This window comes from Sinocyclocheilus rhinocerous, unplaced genomic scaffold, assembly GCF_001515625.1.
Source record: "Sinocyclocheilus rhinocerous isolate Xijiao unplaced genomic scaffold, SAMN03320098_v1.1 scaffold85, whole genome shotgun sequence".
Taxonomy (NCBI): Eukaryota; Metazoa; Chordata; class Actinopteri; order Cypriniformes; family Cyprinidae; genus Sinocyclocheilus; species Sinocyclocheilus rhinocerous.
The window spans coordinates 2,206,546-2,219,570 of NW_015649998.1; the positions used below are offsets into that span (position 1 = coordinate 2,206,546).

The window sequence follows — 13,025 nt, forward strand, 5'->3', positions numbered from 1 at the left end:
TTAAAGAGACAGGCACGAAAAACAGCGTGTTTCTGCTTCCACTCAAAATAGGCATTTTCAAAATGATATAATAAATGATCTGTGGGGTATTTTGAGCTGAAACTTCACAGACACATTCTGGGGACATCAGAGACTTATATTACATATTGTAAAAAGGGGCATAATATGTCTCCTTTAAGGGGATATTAATGAGATGAACTTAGGGGATATTTACACAACACCTTTTTCAACTAAAAGTGGAAAAAAATCACTGCATTTTAGCCATTCATTTGCATGACAGTGGTGTTTTGGGGGCCTGAACATGCACATTTTGAAAACAATACCGTTATCATCTCCATGTAAGCCACAAACACACAAAACTTTTCCAAAACTAAAAGGAAAAACTTTTGTTTTATGTAGGCTACTCCGTTGTCGTGTACCCTAAACCCAAAAATTAATTTAGTTGATTAACTCTTGCATCATACCTGTTGGTTTGATATTTTAAATGAATGCAACTATGGGATTGCATTGGGACATTTTTAAATTTGACTTTTTTGGCCTACTGTATGTGGCATGACATCATCTGGTCCCTTACCTACCATTGATATCACCTTCTGGTTATTGAAACGCAGCCTCTTCTCTAAGCACTCAGTGAGCTCTGGAATGGTGCTGATGTGACATTCAGGTCCCCCCACTTTGGTTCGGCTGTTTTCATCTGAAGACACGCGGCGGGCACGAGGATGAGAGTGCACTTCCTTTTCCTCACGGCCCTTTAGGTGGACAGGGACAGGGGCCATGCTTCTAGCATGGAGATGATTCGCCTGCATGGCTTCCAGCTGAGAATTTTCAATACAGAAACCAAGACAGAAAGAGAGGAAGAAAGACCATGACATAGAAACAAGTGATAAGCTACATACAAGCTATATTCATAATAATGTTAATCATATTTAAATAATCAGAACATAAATGCTATAAATGAATGAATTTCATTAAAGGGGTCATATGATGCGATTTCAATTTTTCCTTTCTCTTTGGAGTGTTACAAGCTCTTGGTGCATCTGGTAATGGGCGTAACATTTCTGTCACACGCTTGAGGTATTCGGCCAATTAAAACGCACTGGATAGCTGGCCAATCAGAGCACACCTTGCTTTTCAGACCGATGAGCTTTGTAAAAATTGACGCGTTTCAGAAAGGCGGGGCATAGAGGAGAAACAATAATGTACAGTATGTGGAAAATAATGTGTTTTTTTAACCTTAAACCGCATAAACACATTTCATTACACCAAATACACAAAATAATGTTCTTTTTAGCAGCATCATATGACCCCTTTAATGATTATTGATTGTTTGTACATTTTGAAGTATAGTACATATTTTATATTGAGCTGAATGTCATAAATGGGTTAGCAGTAATGATTTCCTATGATAAAGTTAGTATTGTAAGGCTTAATATAAATACCCATATAAGAAACTTGTATAATCATTTTGTACATAATTGCATTAAATAGACATAATAGTCTGTAAACTCTGCCATGGCAAGGGTCAAAATAGGTTAATTATTCTTGAGCACCCCATAATGACTTGTGTAAGCGTTTCACTTGAAGTCAAGCTAATCATAGGAGCTTCACCTATTAACCTTGACGTATTGCCGCTTGGGCTGGATTACACTGTTTACAAATAGCTACATTATTTTCCCCAAGACATACTGAGCATGTATGCATTGCCAAAACTAGTTTCCTGACCTAATGCAACATAGTTCAAATATGCACTTATCTGCTGCTTGCAGAAAATACACATCTGAAGAAAAAAAATGAGCAGAGAATTGCCAGAGAAAAACAACCTGAGAAAAAGTATAAACCTATTTAACACACCACTATGCCACTATGGAATGCTGAAAATCAGTTATTCACATAAATAGGTACGTAAGTAAGTAAATAAATGAATGAATGAATGATTAAATTCCCACAGAGATTTCCATTTTCTGCTCCACTTTAGTCAGATTCTGTGCATGTAAAATCATGCAAAGCCACCTTAGCTTGTGACTTTTTGAATAGCACTCTTTACATTAATCGCATTACAGTCAGATCTGAGCATAATGAATAATAAGACTGAAGCAACAAAACAAATAGATACTGTGACATATAAAGCAAGTAGTAAATGTGCATAAGAATTTTGATGATTTTAATTTTAATTTTTTTAAGAGACAGCTGCTTTCTAGTCAACATATTATCACTGTAATTCATTTAATCTTCTTTGCATACCAACTGTAGATGTATGTATAGTAAATTAATTATATGTAATTAAGTGTTACACGCAGTTCGCTTTAAATAATCTCACTTTACACACACACACACACACACACACACACACACACACACACACACACACGTTGGGTTTCCATGTCTCATAGACATAATGATTTTTATACTGTACAAACGGTGTTTTCTATCCCGTTACCCTACCCCTAAACCTCTCATACAAAACTTGGAAAAACTTTGAAAAAAAAAAGCATGATTTATAATATTGTTTGTTGTCCATATAGGGTCAAAAATTACTGGCATTACTATCTTTGTAGGGGCATTTGGTCCCCATAATGTAGGGAATAATGTCAGGCACACACACACACACACAGTTGATAACCTAAGGTAGAATCAGTAAAAAGTATGACATGACAAATGATGCTTAGCACAAAGTGCAGGAAAATAACAGTCAGCCTCAAATTTCCTGAAAAAAGTTACTGAAATGTTATTTTTTATTAAAGTTTATTTGACTTTTTATGTAAATTGGGATTATCTAAAGCTAACTGCTTGAAAATGGAATGCATGAAGAATATTCAACTTAAATAGTTAATCAGTTCTGATTTAAATCTACAGGCTCACCTGCAAATGTATATTGTTTTTTTTTATATAATACATTGTTGTATTGTTGCTTGTATATAATACGATTTTTGTTTTGTTTAAAATTAGCAGTAACCAAGCATCCATCACACTTTTTTTTGGACATTCTTCTCTCTTGTCTTTCTGCTATAAACAGTCCTGATTATGTGGAGCATGTGTACGGTGTGTATGCATATACGGGGGTTGTGAGGTGTGAGAACGAGCATGTGAAGCACTGATGTGTGGGGGAAGAGAACAAATTGCTGCTGGGTCACTACCGCTAATCAGAGCACACTTTCCTGTTTTTATAGAGATTCTCTTCCAAAACCCATTATGCAATGCGTTACCCAGCTTTGCAAGATCAGCTCAGGCTGAATATCAGACACAGCAAAAAATCATGCCTTAAGCCATAAACACACAGTAATAGACCCCTGCTGGACATCTAGACTGGACATTGTCGATGGATTATAGCTGGCTCCCAGATGCATTAAAGAAATATGGTGTAAGGCTGTGCTTTTACCACAGTAAAATATGTTCTTATTGATAAATTTCTCTTTCTTATGGTAAAATATCTTACTCCTTTTATAAAACGGCAGCAACAGTACTATAATAAAAGACACCAATGCTTAACAAACAGTTGAATCTATTGTTAATAATTATGAAAATTATAAATTTAATTTCTTTATACTTTATATTTTTTATTTTTTATTAATTTATTAAAAATAAATAAGTTTAAGTTAAGTTTAAAACATAAATATTAAGTTAATTCAAATTTATTATTTTATACTATATAAAATTATTTTAATTATTATAAATAATATTAAATTACTATTTTATATTTATTTTAATTTTTTATGTAATTTGATTACAAAATTAAATTACTATTTTATATTTATTTTAATTTTTTATGTAATTTGATTACATAGTCAATATACTACGGTTATGATAATTTATGAATATTATATTGCATTTATTACATATTTTACAGCTTAATTATTATATATTTATAAAATAAAATAAAATAAAACAATTTTTCTACCAAATGACATGATTGGTTCTTTTTACAATTATTTTGATCATGGCTCATCATATCAGATTTTTAAGTTTAATAATGAGATGTTTATATATAGTTATATATTATACATTTATAATTGAAATATATTTATAGTTTATTATATTATATATTATAACGCAATATAGTTTAAATGTTCTTTAAACATGGCTCGTCAAATCAGAATTTTAAGTTGAATAATTTTAAACAATACAAAGATTATATTTAATTATTATATATAAAATAATTATTTTATATTATACATTTATAATTAGCATATAAAATTACACATATAATATTTATGTTATTTTTATATCATATTATACATTTATAATTATAATATATTTATAGTTTATGATTATTTTTGAATATTATATTATATTATCTGAACTGTTGGCTCATTTTACAATGACTTTGAATATAGTTCGTCTAATCAGTAGGAACTATCAATTTTATAACAGGAAACTCTTACCGTTTAATCCAATCTGGGTATTGTTTAGTATTGTACAGTTACATATACTGCATTTCTGATAATTCCCATTCTCTTAATTCCACATGTGCGATCACTACCTTACCATGCAGGGCAAAGAGGCACGGCGGTCAGCTTTGTTGCGCAAGGGCCTCCTAAAACTCCTCTTCCTTTCTTTGGCGTGCTCCTCCCCATGCCCCCAGTAACTGCTCATCCACTTGGTGAAGTTCCCATCATCGTCCTCATCATTGTCCATAGTAATCGCGGGAAGCAGCCGAAGAGACAGCTTGGGAACCGGTGTGCGGAGCTCTCGGTGAGGCTCCTGTCTCCTGCAAAGAAAAAACGCACCGGGCTGCAGCCGGCGTACGATGATCCAGCTGGGTCAGACGAGGCTGCTGCTGATGTTGTCCTGGAGCTTCTGAGGAACTCTTTCGTGGAAGGCAATGTGAGGTCCAGACTCCAGACTGTGTAGGATGGGCTGGGTTTGGCTTGGTAGGTTGTAATTAGATTCCTCCAGTTAGGTGCTCACAATGTGTGGGTTTAATTGCTCTAAGCCGACCCAAAAATATGCACACACAGCTTTTGTCGAAGTCTTTAAATAAGTGAATCCCCTGTAATCGTACACAGGAAAATTCTTTCTTTTTTTCTTTTGTGGAAATTCCTTCGTCTAAGGCAAAGGCAATTTTCATAGCTAGCATTTTATGTATAAATACAAACAAATTCAGAAGTATTTAATATTTTTATGATGGATATGATGGAAAATTCTGGGACAAGGTAAAAAAAATATAAATTTGAGCAAAAATAGAGTGAAAGAGCACACACACACACACACACACACGGAAAACAGATTTATTAGCTTTTTTGTCCCCACAAGGTCAACATTTTCAAAATTTACTGGTATTATCCTTGTGGTCCCCATAACATAGAGAATACCAGTACACAAAGACAGAGAGAGAGAGAGAGAGAGAGAGAGAGAGAGAGAAGAGAGAGAAGAGAGAGAGAGAAGAGATAAGAGAGCGAGAGAGAGAGAGAGAGAGAGAGAGTGTATGTGTGTGTATGTATGTGTGTTTAATTCATTTTATTAAAAAGCTGAATTTTCAGCAGCCATTACTCCAGTCTTCAGTGTCACATGATTCTTTAGAAATCATTCTAATATGCTGATTTGGTGCTTAAGAAACATTTTCAATTATTATCAATGTTGAAAACAGTTGTGCTGCTTAATATATATTTTTTGTAACAATGTAAAAGTCTTTACTGTAACAATTTAGTACATTATTGCTAAATAAAAGTTTTCATTTCCTAAAAAGAAAGAAAGAAAGAAAGAAAGAAAAAGATTAGAATAGAAGTGATAGAATCTTTGAACAGAAGAGCATATAAGTGTATACATGTGTGTGTGTGTGTGTGTGTGTGTGTGTGAATAATATGAATAAAAGTACAGTATAAAAAAGAACTGAAGATAATTTCATAATTTAACATCAACCCAAAACTAAGAAATTACTGTAAATATTATGTTCTTCGATAGACTGTTTCTAACAGAAGAAAAACAAACAAACATTGTAGCTCCTTATCCAATAAATGAAATTAAAAATATACAAAATGTGATCTCTCAGGTGTTGCAAGTATTGTGATTGTGTCAGAAAGACCTGTTATCACCTTTGGGTAAATGGTTTTAGACTAACCCAACCCTTGAGGACTGTGTCCTTATACATACACCAACACAAGTTGCTTCTAATCAAAGAAATCTGAATGACCATCCCTTTAGCTATTCAAGGATCTTAATCTTATTATCCCGCTATCCTATGTAGGTATTCACATAATTTAGATTATAACACTCTCAAAGGTTTAAAGCTGATTCGTGAATCATATTTTATGTGGATAACAAGTAAAAGAGGCCTTTCAGTGTTGAGTTGAGTGTGACCGAATACAACTACTTCTTGACAAAAAGAGCAATTAAACATGGATGAATACTGTATATTATTAAAACAGTCTTGTTCCCAGTTTCAATGCAAACCTGGACGAAACTGATTTATTTGACCATATAAAGGCCCCTCTGTTTGTGGTTCTATTTCAGGTGTTTTCTTACACTAAAATAGCCCATATTCACCTATCTAAAAAAAAAGCAGAGAGGACAATATTTATTCTTGGTTTCTAAACAGAGCTCTGAATAATGAACTTAAGGTCCAAAAAGGACAGAGTGTTTCTAAAATGGGAGCCAATCCTGGTTGTGTTCAATCATATGTGCAGTATAAGCAATTGTCTGGAGGTCACATATACACTCCGAGGTTTTGATGACAACAGCATTTATATGTGGGAATGAACTCCTTTCTTTGTACGGAATACAGGAGTCAATCCTGAAATTGCAAGTAACAATACTAGTTTACATAGGAGCAATGGAGTATGTAATATGAATATATTTTCAGTGTGTGCATCAGATTTTGAGTTTTGAAGGGTCTTAACCTTCACTGAAAGATGAGTGAAGAGACCCTGGCACTTATAGGCTGAACGTATACAGGGAGACAGCAGCCTTGGCCTTGTCTCATAACTGCGTTACTAGTGCAAACACAAATTGATCATGTCTCGTGTTCTAGCCAAGAGCTATGATTGATCTAAACTTGCTATGGCAGTGTGCATTCAATTGACATTTTACATCATGTGTCAACCAGAGCGCCTAGACAGTGTAGCAGACTTTTTTGACTACTGAACATGCACACTGTTTTGAAATCGGATTTTTGGAAAATTTAAAATCAAGCTTGTATTTTAATCAACATATCTATGAGGAGCCTATATATAATATATAAACTAAAATCTACATATATGTGTGTGCTTCATATACCAGCAATTTCTGAGTGAAAACTTGTTTCTATCCTCCCCCCCACACTTTCATACAATAGGCAGTCTATAATATTTCAATATTGTGGCATCATCCAAAGAGGTTACATGATAAGCACATGCAATGGGCCTGAAAAACTTGTCTATACACTATTCATAGTCCAGAACCAGAACAAAGAGCACCACCAGTTTAATAAAATGTGACCTTGCCACAGTACAGTCTTTGTTCACCTGACAGGGGACATTCATTACAGAAAATAATATATTCCATCTTTAGCTTACCTTCACCAGTGAGAATGACTGAAGTTTTAATTCTAAAGTCATTTTGGTAAATCTTAAGTTTCAGATATAAAGGTTAAAGTAATATTGTAATATCCTACTTTATTTTTGACCTTTGTAGGTTTCATTACCCTCTTAATAAGCAAAGATTTTAGTAAATAAAGAATGCTTAATAAAAAACTAAGGAGCACGCATTTAGGAAATGCCATGTCTATATACTGTGATGAAATCATATTAGTCAAATATCTGACTGCTACTTAAAGCTACTTTATTTGTGAGAATGTGAGAATGACTGAAGTTTTAATTCTAAAGTCATTTTGGTAAATCTTAAGTTTCAGATATAAAGGTTAAAGCCAGTCGGTCAATAGCATCTATCCATTTTACACTGTCACATATGTCCCTCTAGTGGAATATATTTATACTGCAATCATAATTAGAACCTGACCTTATTCTTATCCAAGTAATCTCAGAAGGATTGCCTATTAATGGGACTTGATTAAGTCTTGTAATATCCTACTTTATTTTTGACCTTTGTAGGTTTCATTACCCTCTTAATAAGCAAAGATTTTAGTAAATAAAGAATGCTTAATAAAAAACTAAGGAGCACGCATTTAGGAAATGCCATGTCTATATACTGTGATGAAATCATATTAGTCAAATATCTGACTGCTACTTAAAGCTACTTTATTTGTGAGAATATAATGTAATTTATAAATCATTGAGTTTTGGTGGTGTTTTATCTTTTATCTTATTTTTTAAAATTATATTGCATATATAAACAAAAAATAAGTCAAATAAATAAATAAATAAATAATAAATAAAGTGTTACAATTCTGTAAACAGAGAATATGAACATTAAGTAAACTAAGCCTAGCTTTTTTAGTTTCTCTTTCACTTTTCAATTGCAAATAAACTACACTGCAGTGAATTGCATCATAAAACAAAAAGGAAAAGGGAAAATACAAACATGTAAAAAAAAAAGTACACCTCAATTAGTAGAAATATAAGATAATCATAGCCCTTAAGGTATTTGTTATTCTAATTCTTGTTTAAGAGATTTTATAGTATGGGAAGTCTCAGCAAGAAACACTTCAAATATAGGCAAAGTGTTAAGAAATTTGTGAAATAAAACAAACAAACAAACAAAGAAATTAATAAAAGAAATTAATAATACACAGTTACTGCCAGAAAAAGAAAAGTTTAATTTCATTTTATAAAAATAGATTGATAGACCAGTTTAATGACGCGATTAAAAGTCCTTGTGACTCTTATCTTTTTTTGACTTTTATTTTGAAAACATGACGTCACGCTGTGGACGAGGAACTACTTTCCACTCGAGCAGGGCTTGTCACTGGTGATCGCCTGCTTGTATGCCCTTGTTAGCCACGCAGCTAACCTAAGTGCCCCATTTGGAAAGATGAATTGAATTTTATATCGGAAAGCGATCTGATAGACACCTATATTTGCCATTAGTTGCTAATAGCAGGATGTTACGAGCCGGAAGTGTAGTTACCTGGTAAGTAAAGCAGCACGTTTGCAGCAGCTACAGAATTTAACGCAGATACAGTAGACTGGAAACTAACGTTAGGTGATTTGATGTATCAATATAAAATGGCTCATCACATCTAATCTATATTTATACGTGTGAACTGTGAGGATTAAGTTAGCTCTTAATGACTGCTATTAGCTGGTATCGTTTCGTAAATGACACTGACAGGCTACACTACACCACCCAAAACACCGACCCACTTTTCACAACTGAAATCACTTTTGCATTAACTAGATTTTTAACGAAATTTCTACATTGATATCATATGAATGGTCTTATCAATATAATATTAATAGCTGTCTAATTTGACATATTCTTTCCCCCATTTGTTAACGCTCTAGCCATTGGAAAACTGCTATAGGAACCACGAACTGTCCTGACTCTGAGTTCTTTTATTTGCGTTCTTGCTTAAAAATTTATTTATAATCACTCAAGATGACTTTTGCAGGTATTTGGTGGTCTATTAACACAGCTGTCAAAACTGGGACCTTGTGTCATATGCTGTTTTGCGAGCAGCGTGCGTCTGACAGAAACCAGCCAACATTTTCTGATTTTTTAAATAGCTTTTACTGGTATATTTTATATCCTTATGTCAGAAATAGATTGATATTTTTTTCATTAAATGTTTATATCTGTTTTATTTACAGAAAACTCTGATGTTACTCGATAACAGCTATAAATTGACTCTTGTAATCGCAAATCGCATCCCTACTCTTGAGCCATGCATTTCAACAATAAAGGCTAAATTCTTCAAGTATTATTATAAATGTCATGTATGACTCGGAAGTGTGTAAATGTGACAGAATGATCACATTGTTCTTCTCTCTCCAGCATTGCCTGCAAGAATCTGCTTCCCTCCAGAATGGGGGTGAAGTTCAGAGTTCCGCTGCAGAAACTGCACCCGCTCTCCCGTGCCATCCATCACCGCTACTTTGCTAACAACAATCCACAAAGACCACCTCACTGCTCAGCTGCCCGCCATTACACGTCTCTCTCCAGGCTCCCCATGCGTCCTCCCAAATCCCGATCAGGAGGCCACGGCTATCAACAGCACCGGTCCTTCTGGGTGGCCCGTCTTGCTGCCAGACTGCTGAAACTGAGGTACATCTTGCTGGGCTCAGCAGTTGGAGGTGGATATACAGCAAAAAAGGTATGTTTAAGTAGTTGGTGGTTGTGTTGTGCATATGAAATGACTGGCTCAAGGTCGTTTTACTTGCAAATTCAGAGTACACAATAAGTTTCAATCTGAATTTTTACACTCTCAGTTTGCTATTTGTCTGATTTTTTTTGTTTCAGCCGTCAAATCGGTTGTCAACAGAAAAATACTATTGACTGTTGGTATCAGGTAAAATATTTATTATTGCATCGCTAGTCAATGTAGCCTGTCTGTTTTGTTTGTTTCCAGACTTATGATGAATGGAAAGATATGCTTCCTGATATGAGCCAATACACATGGATTGTGCCAGACTTCGTTTGGGAGCTGAGTGAAAATATTGATTTAGGTAAGTAATTTGTAGAATCATATTCTGATCAAACCTGTTTAAAGGGGTCCTATTATGCTTTTTCACTTTTTCAACTTTAGTTAGTCTGTAATGTTGCTGTTTGAGCATAAAAAAGATCTGCAAAGTTACAAAGCTCAAAGTCCACTTCAAAAGGAGATATTTTATTTAACAGAAATCACTTTTCAAAAACTACAACGAACAACTCGTTTGGACTACAACGCATATTTTCTGGGATTTGTGATATCACAAATATCGACGAATGGGACGAGACCTGGTTGAGCTGCACTAGAGAAGGCAACGAGTGTTATCACTATGTCAGAGACACGCTAGCTTTCCCAAAGCAGATGAACTTAGAGTGGTTACAGTCATCCGGGTTTAAATCGCGCTCAAATTGATTTGATTTTGACGCAATATTTACACTGAAGCTCGCAGGCGGCTATGGTAAGGGGCATGACATTTCCCGACCAGGCGCAGAGTGCTGCCAATCACAACACACACTGGCCCAGAAAAGCCAATCACAGCACATTTCGTATTTCAAAAGGCGGGCCTTCATTTGATACAGGAACTATTCGAGCCGTTCATGCCAGACTGGGGAGAGAGGTGTTGTAATAATGTAAAATATGTGAAAAATAATGTGTTTTTCAAACAACCTAGTATGAGAGCCTGTTCTAGTACACCCCCAAAACAAAATCTAGACTTTGTAAAAGAGCATAATAGGACCCCTTTAACATATGCATATGCTGCAGTTGCAAATTATTTTGTGGTGTTGACTTTCTGATTATATGCTGTGAATGTTATTTCTGTGTCCCCGAATAAAGGCAAGCTAGCCAGTGCTTTGCCTGAACTAGAAGAGATAGCCAAACTATTACCTGATATGGAAAAGATCAGAGAGAACTTCACCTTCCTGAAGAGCCTCCTCTCCAGTGGTAAGCAATGTCCTTTAAACGCACCTCATGATGGACACAAATGGAATACAGGGGAACAATTCTGTTAAATAAAAATGTAATGATTCATTAAAAATATATATTGCTGTTCAAATGGTTGTGTTCAGTAAAAAAAAAGAAAAAAGAAATTAATGCTTTTATTCAGTGAGGTTGCATTAAATTGATCAAAAGTGTAATTAAAGGCATTTACAGGGATTAAAGTTCCTCGCTACGACGGATTTCCGTCAGTTCATAAAGACAGTCACTTGCTTAATTCCTGAATGATTCAGCCGTTCGAACGAATCAATTGAATGAATGATTCAGTGATAAAATCAGTGACTTGCCGCCACCTGCTGGCGGATTTAGTTTAATTTTTAGCGTATAATTTCAGTTTTAAATTTTAAATTTAAATTTTTTAAATTTAAAATTTAAATAATATATCTGTATTCAAAATTTTATATTTAAAACATTAATCTCCACATGAATTTATGAATTTAATTGCACTCATGCAACCTCTGAGCCTCATTAAACGTCTGAAAATGTACCTACAAGCCACTTTTGTGTTCTTCTGTGCCACCTCTGTAGAACAAATTAATTTATTGATACTAATTTCATATGATTGGTAACTTATTTGTCTTATTCTACTTCTTATTATATTGCAGGGGTTAAAGCAAAAAAAAAATCTTTTGACTGAAAATTTTTCTTCGACCAAACCCCATTCCTCAGCCATACCTGTCACACACCCAGTTTAAGAGCAGTTTTTTCTTCTTGTAATTAGGAGCGCCTGTTCTCCTAATTTAAAAATTTAGGAGCACCTTCTGATCAATAATAAAAAATTCTGATAAAAAATTTGCCTTCCTAATACGAGGTGATATTTGACTCCTTAAATTGACTTACAGGAGTATTTTCTTTTTGCCTTTGTAATGGCGTCATTTTCATCTGTCAAATTAAAAAATGTATGTTTATAATCTTTTTAAAATTTCTATTTAAAACAATATGTAGAATAAGACAAATAAGCTACCAATCATTTGAAATTAGTATTAATAAATTAATTTGTACTACAGAGGTAGCACAGAAGAACACAAAAGTGGCTTGTAGGTACATTTTCAGACATTTAATGAGGCTCAGAGGTGGCATGAGTGCAATTAAATTAATAAATTCATGTGGAGATTAATGTTTTAAATATAACATTTTGAATACAGAAATATTAAATGATTTAAATAACTGCAAAAGACAGTCACTTGCTTAATTCCTGAATGATTCAGCCGTTCGAACGAATCAATTGAATGAATGATTCAGTGATAAAATCAGTGACTTGCCGCCACCTGCTGGCGGATTTAGTTTAATTTTTAGCGTATAATTTCAGTTTTAAATTTTAAATTTAAATTTTTTAAATTTAAAATTTAAATAATATATCTGTATTCAAAATTTTATATTTAAAACATTAATCTCCACATGAATTTATGAATTTAATAGCGCTCATGCTACCTCTGAGCCTCATTAAACGTCTGAAAATGTACCTACAAGCCACTTTTGTGTTCTTCTGTGCCACCTCTGTAGTACAAAT

At 34.0% G+C, this 13,025-nt stretch overlaps 2 protein-coding genes across 9 annotated transcripts in view; one reads left to right on the forward strand and one right to left on the reverse strand.

Annotated features, from left to right (window-relative positions):
* The window catches only part of LOC107711110 (leukemia NUP98 fusion partner 1-like), a 7,209-nt gene extending 2,224 nt beyond the window's left edge, over positions 1-4,985 (reverse strand). Inside the window, exons 1-2 of one of the 2 annotated variants that reach the window (XM_016516050.1) lie at positions 4,483-4,985; positions 591-815 (exon numbers count right to left, since the gene is read on the reverse strand). In XM_016516050.1, the coding sequence (XP_016371536.1) occupies positions 591-815; positions 4,483-4,632 (375 nt within the window). In that variant the 5' untranslated portion in view covers positions 4,633-4,985. Of the gene's footprint in view, positions 1-578; positions 816-4,482 lie in introns of both variants that reach the window. The other variant, XM_016516049.1, reaches the window with a different exon arrangement.
* A 3,830-nt stretch (positions 4,986-8,815) lies between these two features.
* Positions 8,816-13,025, forward strand: part of LOC107711112 (dynamin-like 120 kDa protein, mitochondrial) — a 51,158-nt gene continuing 46,948 nt past the window's right edge. For 5 of the 7 annotated variants that reach the window (XM_016516052.1, XM_016516055.1, XM_016516057.1 and 2 more), the window contains exons 1-4: positions 8,817-9,000; positions 9,865-10,183; positions 10,439-10,535; positions 11,354-11,461. In XM_016516052.1, coding sequence (XP_016371538.1) covers positions 8,972-9,000; positions 9,865-10,183; positions 10,439-10,535; positions 11,354-11,461 — 553 coding nt within the window. In that variant the 5' untranslated portion in view covers positions 8,817-8,971. Of the gene's footprint in view, positions 9,001-9,864; positions 10,184-10,438; positions 10,536-11,353; positions 11,462-13,025 lie in introns of all 7 variants that reach the window. The other 2 variants (XM_016516054.1, XM_016516053.1) reach the window with 1 other exon arrangement.